At 43.9% G+C, this 12,257-nt stretch overlaps 1 protein-coding gene across 2 annotated transcripts; it reads left to right on the forward strand.

The window, feature by feature from the left end:
• Positions 1-239: 239 nt before the first annotated feature.
• On the forward strand, positions 240-9,635 carry LOC133340879 (replication termination factor 2-like). Of its 2 annotated transcripts, none has more exons than XM_061549344.1 (9): positions 240-554; positions 2,666-2,794; positions 4,062-4,156; positions 4,694-4,787; positions 5,203-5,342; positions 6,345-6,423; positions 6,830-6,943; positions 7,464-7,515; positions 8,538-9,635. In XM_061549344.1, the coding sequence occupies exons 2-9, from the start codon at positions 2,726-2,728 to the stop codon at positions 8,969-8,971; spliced, it is 1,077 nt and encodes a 358-aa protein (XP_061405328.1). In that variant the 5' UTR covers positions 240-554; positions 2,666-2,725; the 3' UTR covers positions 8,972-9,635. The 2 variants fall into 2 exon arrangements, with proteins under 2 accessions (XP_061405328.1, XP_061405329.1); XM_061549345.1 differs by lacking the exon at positions 240-554 and adding an exon at positions 740-763.
• The last annotated feature ends 2,622 nt before the right edge of the window (positions 9,636-12,257 follow it).

A 12,257-nucleotide genomic window follows, 5' to 3' on the forward strand; every position in this document is an offset into this window, starting at 1 on the left:
AATGTGATGAAAGTCTTCCGTCCGTTCAGTTGGGAAAACAGAAGCGGTGGAATCTTCCAGAAGACTCGGTGAGGCTCTTCCGAACCTGGAAGTCAATGTGATGAATGTCTTCCGTCCGTTCAGTTGGGAAAACAGAAGCGGTGGAATCTTCCAGAAGACTCGGTGGGACTCTTCCGAACCTGGAAGTCAATGCGATGAACGTCTTCCGTCCGTTCAGTTGGGAAACCAGAAGCGGTGGCATCTTCCAGAAGACTCGGTGGGGCATTTTCGAACCTGAAAGTCAATTAGATGGATGTCTTCCGTCTGTTCAGTTGGGAAACCAGAAGCGGTGGCATCTTCCAGAAGACTCGGTGGGGCTCTTCCGAACCTGGAAGTCAATGCGATGAACTTCTTCCGTCCGTTCAGTTGGGAAACCAGAAGCGGTGGCATCTTCCAGAAGACTCGGTGGGGTTCTTCCGAACCTGGAAGTCAATTGGATGAACGTCTTCCGTCCGTTCGGTTTAGAATCAGAAGACGCGACATCTTCCGGAAGAGGAAGAAGGTTGCCATTGTTGGTAAGTACGCAGATTTCCTGTGTACGCGCAGCAGTTAAACTCGTATTTTAAAAACGAGCACAGTCCCTTTTTAAATAACACGGTTGTAGATTGGAATACGTTGTTGGGAACGTGTAGACGAAGACTGAACTTTTAAATCTAAACTTTGTTTTATTGGCGTTAGACTTGGCGTTAGGCCTGCACGCTAGGCGAGGCGTTTCGCTAAACTGGTAAATTACACTAAAAACACGAGAGTTACATAATTAAAGTCTGTGATAACATTATAACTGTGGTGTTCATACGTTCTATTGTATCGCCGCGCTAGCCTACCATCGCTCAAGAGTAGATAGAGTAAATATATTGTAATCATTGAATCTTAAAGGGCCAAATAAGCTCTTATAGGCCACATCATTGGCGTCCCGTGACTGTGTTACAATTCACACTTTAGGAAGTCAACCAACAGTGGTTGTCATACACACAAACTTGCTTCCGTCATGGAAACGTGGAATTTCCACCACTGTCTCAGGGTGACCAACGCAGATGAGCGCGTGGCTCATTTTGCTCGATTGTGTAGTCAGGAGGTTTGTGTTTACACTGCGCAGTGTACATTTAAATTCTGTAACGCTTACTGCGTTTTGTTTATATACACATTCACATCCCTTCTGGTAAACCACTGCTGGATTCAGGCTGTTTTACGTTGTGTAGGTTACGGGGGTTGTTTGACTATAATTCACGATCAGTGCGGGTTATTGAAAGGGTTGGGGAGCAGTTGGTGGCGCCTTGGGATATCTTCTCGTATCACTCGCCACTTAGGCCACGGCAAGGTAAGGTAATTTACCCTTAAAGGTAAAGGTGTCGACATGCCAAGGGGTAAGGTAAAGGGTAGGGTAAAGGTAGCGCGAAGTATTACCCGGTAAATACGGCGCCTTGTTTACTGCTACAAGCTCCGTGGCGCAGTCCGTGGCCTCGAATTAATAAGTAATTTTTAAAATACTTTATTAAAAACACGCTTTTATGAAATGTACGAGTAATGGCAGAACTCCACGACTCCAGGAAGTGGTCCCGAGGCTTTCCATAACGTAAGGGACCGTGGCCAATTACAGCCAACGTCAGTTGACGGTGGACAATTAGACCCAAGCCGAAACATAACATAAAAAAAGAATGTTTAAAAATACATTTTATTTTTTATGATATAATATAGTATTGTCATCAGTATGACATGAGTATACCAAGTTTGCAGTCGATACCACATTGGGAAGTGGATTAAAATTGAGTTACAAGATTTGAGGATACAACGACAACAACAACAAGCGTGTAAAATTGGAATAATCGAGAGTATTCTATATGCATAAAGCGCTCTACCCAGCATTTACCGTTATAAACCTTTTTCACATGTAGTATCCCAGTAATTTCCCTGTAATCGGGTAATTTGTATGGGGTAAGGGTGAAAGGTAGGGTAAAGGTAGTCTAGTTGGTTTTTAAATCCTTTATATTAAGTTCGCTTGCTTGCTTGCTTGCGTGCTTGCTTGCTTGCTTACGACCGTGCAAACCTTTCGGTCGTTTTTTAACCCACTTCCCGTGATCCAATCGAGCTGACATTTTGCACACAGACTCGTTGTGCGAGACAATTAATGTTCGTGAAAAAAAAGTTTCCAAAATTTTACACTGTTTAGGGAAAACATTAAATATTTAATTACTAATTGTTTAATACTGCAGACAATCATCTGACCCATAGGTGGCAGCCATCTCAAGCCAGAGGACGAGAGGACTCTAGCCGCCACGCATATAAAGGATTTAGAGTGAAAAACTTTGTTTTTACGGGTTATACTTATTACCTTACCTGCTAAAGGGTAAAAGGTAGGGTAGAGTGATTGTATTGTAAGGTAAAAGGTAGAGTAAAGGTAGGCTCGTTGTTTTTACCTTACCTTGCCGAGTCCTAATCGCCACTGACGCCAGCCATGGCCATAAATTGCGCTCGGGTTATCAGTTTCGTTATGCGTTATGCTAATCACTGCGCCACCGCTCTTGCCAGACTAATTTTTCTAACTTAAATCTTTGAAAACCATGTACGTATCAAATGATGTATAAACTTTATACGGTATGATCCATTTAATCAACGCACCGATTCACAGGAATTTAGGACGAGGGCGATTAGTTTGCCTTTGGCTGCTGCCACGGAGTGAAAAGTCACGATGGGATGCGATGGAGGAACCATTCCCAAGAGACACGAGCTGGTGAAGGGGCCTAAGAAGAAGGCACAGGTAGGGAGTGGGATTACTCCCGATGATGACTCTCCTCACTGGTGTCTGAATCCATGGCTCACCCGTCTCATGAGGCTGTCACGATGGCATAGTGGTAACACTTGTGGCACAACTTGGGCACTTCTATGTGTTTGGTACGAGGCACGACAGTGGCGAGATGTTACCTCCCATATTCTTAGGTTTTTTCGGTAAAGTCACGTAGGTAAAACATAAAAATTAATAAAAGTAAAATAAAATAAAAATAAAAATCACGACGTTTCCGAGGCAACACAAGCTTCCGTCTTCAGGTGGAACCGTCACAGCCACGACAGCTGTATCAAGTAAAAAAAAATATTTTACTTTTATTAATTTTAATGTTTTACCTACGTGACTTTACCGAAAAAAACCTAAGAATATGAATCCTTGCAGTCACGAAAGCTTCAAATCTAGAATGTTAACTCCCTTCGCCTAGGATGCAGGGACATGGGTTCGATCGCCACCCTGACGCCTGTTTATTTGGAGTTTACATGTTCTCCCCTTGGTTACGTGGATTTTTCCCCGCCTCTGGTTTTACCCTCCATATTTATAAACATCCGTTTAGAGTATTTGGCTGCTATGAATTTCCACGCAAAAAGCAGCTTCACTGAACTATCATTTGTGGCCAGGACACTTCTAAAAAATAAATATATAGCTCAAGTTGACCTACCTTGTAAAATAAATAAATATTTTTTTGTTATTGTTTTTTGTTCTCCCCTGTTCTGCGCCAGTTTCCTTCGTGTCTGCCCCCATCGCAAAAAAAACAATGTCATTGGTGCTGGCCAAACATCCCAATGTAGGACTTAAAACTTTCGTAAATGCAGGAAATCTGGACTTTCTTGGGTAAATAAATAACTATTAATGTTATAACTGCCCGATCAAATGTCTTTAAATTCTCTTCTAACAATATTGTATCTTTATGCACTCAATCAAGTGCCTTTTTTATTGTCTGCAAAAGCTACATATAATGCTATTTGATATTAATTAATTTTTTCCAGAATTTGATAGTCTGTATGTCGTCAATGCGAGAGACCCCTTTATTAAACCATACTCGGCTCTGCGGTTTGTTGCCCTCAAAATGTGCCATCGTTTTGTTCAGAATTCTGTTCATAAACAATGAATACAGAGGAGACCATTCTTAAAGTGATGAAGATAGAATATTACAATTAGTGGAGGAATGTTATGCAGATGTATTTACACGTTTGTACCTGCGTGCGTGCGTGTGTGTACGTACTTGTCTTCTGTTGTGCAGAGTGACAAGGATGCGGACCTGGCGGCACGCTGGTTTTATTGCGCGCTGAGTCAGCAGCCACTTCGTCCGCCTATAGTGGCCTGTGAACTCGGCAGGTGAGCAGGAGGGGAGGAGGGGAGCAAAGGGAAGCAGAGAGTAAGGGAGCCAGAAGAGTGGAGAACACAAAACAGTCTGACGTGTGTGTGTGTACGTACACTTGTCAGTGTATGGGCATATGCATCTAAACAACATTTATATTTCGATTTAAAGCTTTCGTGACTGCAGGGATTCATCTTCTTGGTTTTTTCGGTAAAGTCACGTAGAAGGGAAGTAATACAATAATAAAAATAAAACATAAAATAATTCTCACGACGTTTCGGCCACAACGCAAGCAGCCGTCCTCAGGTGGAGAACAGGTCCGTCAAGTAGACAGAGTCTGAATAGCACGCTCCAGGCTTGGAGCGACTATTTATGCTGGATGGAGGGGCGAAGAGCGTCTTGACAAAATAATCTGCATATCAAGAGGAATTTAGCACATTTATGGGAAATGCAGATATGTGATTAGCACTACTTGTGAAATGCGTAGGAGGTTAAGTACATAAGTACTTGCCCGATTAGTCTATTCAAGGTGTTTTGGGGATCCTTGTGTGCAGGCTGTATAACAAGGATGCCGTCATCGAGTTTTTGCTGGAGAAGAATTCGGAGAAAGTAGCTGTGGAGGCTTCTGCTCACATCCGCACCCTCAAGGTACGCACATGCGTGTTGCACGTCATGACCTGCTGTGGCTGTGTGCCCACGTGTGTCCCTGGGCATGTCTACACTTCTTCTTGGTTCTTTCGGTAAAGTCACGTAGAAGGGAAATAATAAAATGATAATATAAATATAAAAAAAAATCATTTATTTTGTTATTGTTTTATATTAATATTATCTTATTATTTCCCTTCTACGTGACTTTACCGAAAGAACCAAGAATATGAATCCCTGCAGTCACGAAAGCTTTAAATCAAAAATGTCTACACTTGTCCCTTTGTGTTTGGGGCATTATTGAAATGTGTCCCCATGTGTTCTCATGTGGGCCCCAACCATGTCCACATATCCCCCATTTGTATGGCGTTTTATGGGTTTGTGTTGCTTGTCTCCGTGTTTCCCCACGTCTTTGCAGGACTTGACCGAGTTGCGCCTGACGGAGAACACGCTGTGGCAGGGCGAGCATGCACACAGCAAGGGCGGCCAGACCACCAACATTCCCGCCCCACGTTTCTGCTGCCCCCTCATCGGCCTTGAAATGAACGGGCGCCACCGGTCAGTGCCACAACCACAGCAGCAGCAATAATAGCAGCGGCGGTAGTAGCAGTGTCAGAAGCAGTATCTACATCAGTAGCTACAACAATAGCTACAGCAGCAGCAATATCTACAACAGCAGCAATAGGAACGTGATCATGGCAAAGTGACCACTGTTAACAGCAGATGGCAACAGGAGCCATAGTATCATGTTTATGTGTGTGAGTCTAAAGGAGCAGTGACATGATGGGCATTGCACTGAGTTATTAACCCAGCAACCTGCGTCGTACTCTTAGGTTGTTTCGGTAAAGTCACGTAGGTAAAAAATTCAAATTAATAAAAGTAAAATAAAAATAAAATAAAAATCACGACGTTTAGGAGGCAACACAAGCTTCCGTCTTCAGGTGGAACCGTCACAGCACGATAGCTGTATCACGTAGGAGAAATTCCAAGAAAACAGTCCTTGTATATATTTATATATACTGGTTGAGGGTGGGAGGAGCCAAGGTAGGCCCTGGATATTATTATTGTGAGGTTCGGTGCGGCTGAAGCACGCTGTTAGGAATGAGCCTTTGTTGTGTAGACTCGTTGAACTCGGAGGGTCCAAGAGTTGTAAAGGTGCGTGTAAATGGGACTGAGCCTTTTGTTATGTAGAGGTGGTGAGGCTGAAACCGCTGCCAGGAATGAGTCATTGTTGTGTAGACTGAGTCGGTTGTGGGCCTCCCCTAGGTCCAGCTATACTACCTGGGAGGTCTTGTGTAAATAATATATGATGGTGAAGGTGACTTAGCCTTCACAGGGTATATAGTGGATTGTGTAAAACGTGAGACCTTGGGAGACAGACAGAAGGGCATGGTCCTGGCCGCAACAATCTCTCGTGTGCCATGTCGGCCCGAATAGGTGCTCTCTAACAGCACTTACCCCAAACAGTCTATAAGGCATGTGTTTTTGTCATTCAATGTGATCCTTTGCTTTTCAACTGAGTGACAATCCATTGTGTGAATTGTGTTGGTATACCTGCAGTTTTGTGTTCATTCGGGGATGTGGCTGCACTTTCTCCGAGCGAGCTCTCAAGGAGATAAAGTCCAACGCCTGCCTCAAGGTAACGCAACACCATGGGCCTGCGCTTGGACACAGAGTTTTAAGGCAGTGGTGGAGAACCTATCGCGCAGGACCACCCTTCACTCGGCCCGCAGCCAAATGATTACGGCCTGCAAATGATAATAGCACGTCGTTACAAGCATCTGAGCTGCACTAATCGGGTACTAGAGGGAAATATTTTCAAGCTGGCAACAAAACTGTTTGCTAATTTTAACACTGCTCAATCACTAAATTAATGTGTTAATGTGTGGTTGCCCGCTGAAGTAATTTTTTCGCCCTTGGGAAGCAAACGGTTCCCCACCGCTGAGCTCAAGGAGACACACGCACGATGGCACGCACGTGCAACACGAGGACAGCAGAGAGGGCTAACACGATGATATAGTCGTAATGAGGTGTGCTATGGTCAGTGTGGCGTGACATTTCAGGACGACGATGTTGTGGTGCTGAACAGCTCCGCAGAGGAGATGAAGCAGCTGAGGGAGCGCATGCTCGAGCGTAGAGAACGTGCCAAGATTGAGCGGGTAGGCACGGCGGTGACGCCAGCACCACCAGCACCAGTACCATCAGCAACACCAGCAACACCACCTGCATTATCAATAGCGTCATGAATATCAGCACTACCACCACTGATCACGAGTACCTCTAGCACAACTACCTTCAGCATCACCGGTATCAGCAGCGAATCCCAGTGTCATGACCAACAGCAGTAGCATCCGCATCAACATGATAAGCAGCACCACTACTGTCATGATCATCAGCACCATCACCTCCATCAGCAGCAGCAACAGGAGGATGGGCATTAACATATGAACAGTACCACCACTTTAATCACCAGAAATATCAACATCACCACTAGCAGCAGCATAACCACCTCCACCGACATCATCAGCATCTTCGTCACCTGCAGTGGTACCAGTACTCAGCACCAGCGCTAGGATCGAGATACAAATCTGAAGTCAAATGGGATGTTTTTAGATTTGAGTCAAAAATTGCGTGTGTGTTCCGAGATAATTGTTGTGATATCCCCATCTGTTTCTGCAGAAACTGAAGAGGGTGAAATCCAATGGCTCACAGAGCACTAAAGCCCTCGAAGGTACACTTGCTCAGACACGTGTGATCGCTGTTTAGAAAAGTACATCCTCAAATTACTGGGCTAAGCCAGTTGTGGGTTCTCCTGGTATATTCCTTTTCCTTTACAAAATCCTAATTTTTTTCCACAACTTAATTTAACCTATTAATAGTTTGTAATATATTGCTTTTCATGTTGCTTGAAATTAGTACGGTTGGCTACATGTGGTGTGAAATAAGTTTTAAATACATACAAACTACTGAAAATCACAAGCCAATTCTGAAAGGCACACTCCAATGCAACAGTACTGTAATATACAGTACGAAACTGGATACAATGATGAGAATTGTTATGGTGAATATAATTCACGTAATTAGTTATTTGATATGCCTGTTTCCCGTATTTGTCTCCACTAAAACAAATTAATTTATACATCCCATCAGATTACACGGCCTTCTAGTAGTGCATTTTTCAACAGCATTGGTATAACACAAGCAAACTCTGGATCGGTTTGACATTGTGTCACAGCATCAGTTAGGCTTGCTGGAAACAAAGCTGGTGAGACAATGCTGCCAGATATGTATAGGCAAGTACCGTTTTAACTGAGACTGCCTAGCACATCACGTTTTACTGGTAGGAACCTCCTGGTTACACCAGCCCACAGGGGATTATTGTGTCCGTCCGTCGTGCACCCAAAAATGGGAGGGGTGGGGCTGGGTGTAGAGGGGAGGGTGGGGAGGGGCTGGATGGGGAGGGTGGGGCTGGGTGGGGTGGTGCTGGGTGGGGAGGGGCTGGTCACCCCGTGGTGCCCTTATAAAACTCAACGTTTAACCTACTCACGCCGGCTTGTGCCCGCCCTCACAGTCGGCCATATTTGCGGAATACACCACGCCGCCGTTGACCCTGGTCATTGACCGAGCAACCCAACGGTCCTACCAACTCCCTCCGCAGGAATGTGTTTAGAGGCACTCGCTCTCTCTCTCTCTGACAATCTGACTGGGTGGTTAACTTTGGGTCGTCCTTGTGTACGCGTGCGTGTGTTACAGAGCCAGGCACATCCGCTCATGTCTTTAAGAGACCTTGGCCCGTGGCAGCAAGTCCTGCGGTGGAGGAGGTGGGGCTCAGGGCGGAGAAGGTTGCACGCCTCCCCGTGGAGAAGGTTGGCCCTACTGTGGAGGAGACCCACCTTTCAGTGGAGAAAGTTGGCCCCACAGAAGATAAAGTTGGCCCTACAGAGGAGAAGGTCGGCACCACAGAGGAGAAATTGGCGGCGGGCCCCGCAGGGGAGGTGAAGAATGGCAAGATGCCTGTCGGCAAGCAAGGACGGGAGGGAAAGCGAGCGGTGGGAGCTGAGGACACAAAGACGGCCAAGAAAGACGCAAAGCCCTGCTCGGAGACGTACAAGTCCCTGTTCACCTCTCACAGCTCGGCCCAGAAGGAGACGGCCCACTGGGTCACCTACAATCCCTACTACAATTGAGCCCGCGTGTGTTTTCGTTACATATAAATGCACGAACACGCTCACGCACATCTTCCCCAAACCCTCGGAGCACTGGAAGATGTTTCGGCATTTGTGGATGTAGTGGAATGTTTCCTAAGTTTTTATTGATCTCCCGGTGCGGCAGTTTGAACATGAGTCAATTTTCATAAATCTGCCCCCTACCCCCCTGCCTCTGTCTACCCAGCAGTGTGGCTCGGTACACCACAGTCACGCTGCAAATTCTGTGTGTGGCCATCGTGGAAGAGTAGGCCAAAATAACCTGTAAAGGGCCTCTCCAGAGCTCTTCGAGTGGAGTCCCTTGCTCCAGCAGTAACATGAGCAAGTAATTGCAGTGCTGCACCTTTTCATCTTGAGCAATACAAGTTAATGTTAGGTTTGGAGTGGTGGCATAGCACACTGCACAATGAAGCCTGTGACCTGAGTTTTATTCCTGGCCTTGGCTAACATCCGTGATTAGTGATATCTAAGCTGGTCCTGAGCATCCCGTCAACTTTGCCAACCAGCATTGATCATACTTCACCATGTGAAGTACAACCCCCGTGACTGACGCAGCCTTGGGAGGGCTTCATCTCGCGGTGAATTGACAAAGGTGCTGTACATTATTCAATTAATGGATGAAAATAAGACGATACTTTTTTTTCAATATGCTTGCGAGTTCTGATTGTGTTTTTTTTATTCTCAACATATTTCCATCAGGAAACATTGTCATTGTTCCATGAAGAGCCTGGGACTTGTTGAGCCTCTCTTGATTCTAGATTTGAAGCTTTTGTGACTGCAAGGATTCACACTCTTAGGTTTTTTCGGTAAAGTCACGTAGGTTAAAATAAAAATGTAAAATAAATTAATAAAAGTAATAGAAATAAAATAATAGATCACGACGTGTTGCCTCCGAAACGTAATCTATTTTATTTCTATTCTATTTTATTTTTACCTACGTGACTTTACCGAAAAAACCTAAGAGTAAGCCTCTCTTGGTTAAATTCTGGTAAATGAAGAACATTGCTGTAATTATGCAGTACTGTGTTCAACATCCTCCACACGTCTGCTTTTTTCCTGCAGAAATATAAAGGAGTTAATTCACATGAATTACAGCATAAACCCGTGCTTTCCGTTTAATATTAATTTTATATTCATCTTAACCACAATCCTTTCGGTTAGGTTTCATTCTGTCAAGTAGTGAGTAAAATATGACTTGTCAAGCGTTTTAAGACTTGAGTTGTGCATTCATCATATAGGCTTGGTTTTGTCATCTGTTGACTAACATCGACATTACATAGCGGCCACCAGGGTGAAAGCTTAAATGTGTTAAGGTCCTGTGGTTGAAACGTCTGGAGAAAACCACTGGATGGTCTGTGTGATCCTTACATTATTGATTATCTTATTCACTACTAAACCACGTGAATTCCCCCATTCCCGTTACAATGAAGGAAATATTTAAGAAGAGTCTATTTGGATATCTTGCAGATCAGTGCAACATCGCATGAGATAACGGCCCGCAGAAGTGGATATCACAGAGTTCGTGGTTTACAAAGTAGGTGGCAGCACTTGCCACACACCCTACCACCGAGAGTAATGGATGAGTCAACATTTAATTCTCACATTTGGAATGTATCCCTTTGTGCAGGGCCAGATTTTAGGCGCTGGTTGTTGGGTGCGGTCATTGGTGGCCAGGTTGAGACAATTTACTTGTAGACCCGTTTTAATCACATTCAACTGTCTAGATGTGAGCCCCTTTTTTCGGGAATATGGCCAATTTTATGAAATCAGATTCAGCTCTCGGTTTAGTTTGGTTATGGCCTTTTGAGCCAAAGTCTATATTCATGTTAAGTGCAGTTGAAATTGATAAACCAATTGTGTAAAACAGCTCAACACGTCATTGGACCGCCTTTGCCAGTACCAAAATATAATGATAGGGCTTTCCCCCTTTTTTTCTAGCAAAAAACTGAAACCCTTTTACAAGGATTCATGTCTACATTAACCACAATACCTGCAGTCAAATGCAAACCAAAAACACGATGATAATATCCCTTGGTGTGGACCAATCAGTTTCAAGGACGATGCATATATTATCATCTCGTGTTTTTTGTTTGCATTTGACTGCAGGTATCATGGTTAATGCAGACATGAATCCTTGTACAAAGGTTTCAATTGGGACCTCCTTTGCTAGTGCCGAAATATAAGAATAGGGTTTCCTCTTTTTTTTCTGGCAACAAAACAGGTGTTAAGATGTTAAAACATCAAACTGAAACCTTTAACATAGAAATCATGTCTGTATTAACCACAATACTTGTGATGAGAATGCAAAAAAAAAATACTCTGATAATATATGCATTGTCTTTGAAACTGATTGGTCCACACCAGAGACAGCTTTCTTTCGAGACTAGTCTCAAACCGTGTTAGACCAGAGGACGCCAAAAGGCGGTCTATAATGTAGACTTATTTTTAAATCCTTTATATTAAGTTCGCTTGCTTGCTTGCGTGCTTGCTTGCTTACGACCGTGCAAACCTTTTGGTCGTTTTTAAACCCACTTCCCGTGATCCAATCGAGCTGACATTTTGCACACAGACTCGTTGTGCGAGACAATTAATGTTCGTAAAAAAATGTTTCCAAAATTGTACACTGTTTAGGGAAAACAAATTAAATATTTAATTACCAATTGTTTAATACTGCAGACAATCATCTGACCCATAGGTGGCAGCCATCTCAAGCCAGAGGACGAGAGGACTCTAGCCGCCACGCATATAAAGGATTGAGTGAAAAACTTTGTTTTTACGGGTTATACTTATTCGTTCTTTCAGTAAGCATTTTGGCGTCCTCTAGTCTTACACAGTTTGAGACTAGGCTCGAAAGAAAGCTGTCTCTGGTGTGGACCAATCAGTTTCAAAGACAACGCATATATTATCAGAGTATGTTTTTGGTTTGCATTCTCACCACAAGTATTGTGGTTAATGCAGACATGATTCCTTGTAAAAGGTTTCAGTTTAGTGTTTTAACATCTTCACATCTGTTTTGTTGCCAGAAAAAAGGGGAAACCCTATTCTCATATATTAAAATTACTGAAAGAACCAAGAATACGTCTACATTATAGACTGCCAGTACGCTCGCTAAGGTTAAGAACCAGGCTACAGTCTACATTATAGACTGCCAGTACGCTCGCTAAGGTTAAGAACCAGGCTACAGTCTACATTATAGACTGCCAGTGCACTCAGTACAATTTAGACTTTACCGAAATAACCAAAGAATTTGGTTCTTCACACTTCTGCA

Source organism: Lethenteron reissneri, chromosome 10 (assembly GCF_015708825.2).
Source record: "Lethenteron reissneri isolate LAM-NWPU_2019-01 chromosome 10, ASM1570882v1, whole genome shotgun sequence".
NCBI classification, from domain to species: Eukaryota; Metazoa; Chordata; class Hyperoartia; order Petromyzontiformes; family Petromyzontidae; genus Lethenteron; species Lethenteron reissneri.

What these genes read in the sequence shown, in the direction of transcription:
- LOC133340879 (XM_061549344.1), top strand. Translation starts at nt 2,726, where the DNA reads ATGGGATGCGATGGAGGAACCATTCCCAAGAGACACGAGCTGGTGAAG. An exon ending in GTGGCCTGTGAACTCGGCAG is followed by an intron (nt 4,157 to 4,693) that starts GTGAGCAGGAGG and finishes CCTTGTGTGCAG; the next exon opens with GCTGTATAACAAGGATGCCG. An exon ending in GAAATGAACGGGCGCCACCG is followed by an intron (nt 5,343 to 6,344) that starts GTCAGTGCCACA and finishes GTATACCTGCAG; the next exon opens with TTTTGTGTTCATTCGGGGAT.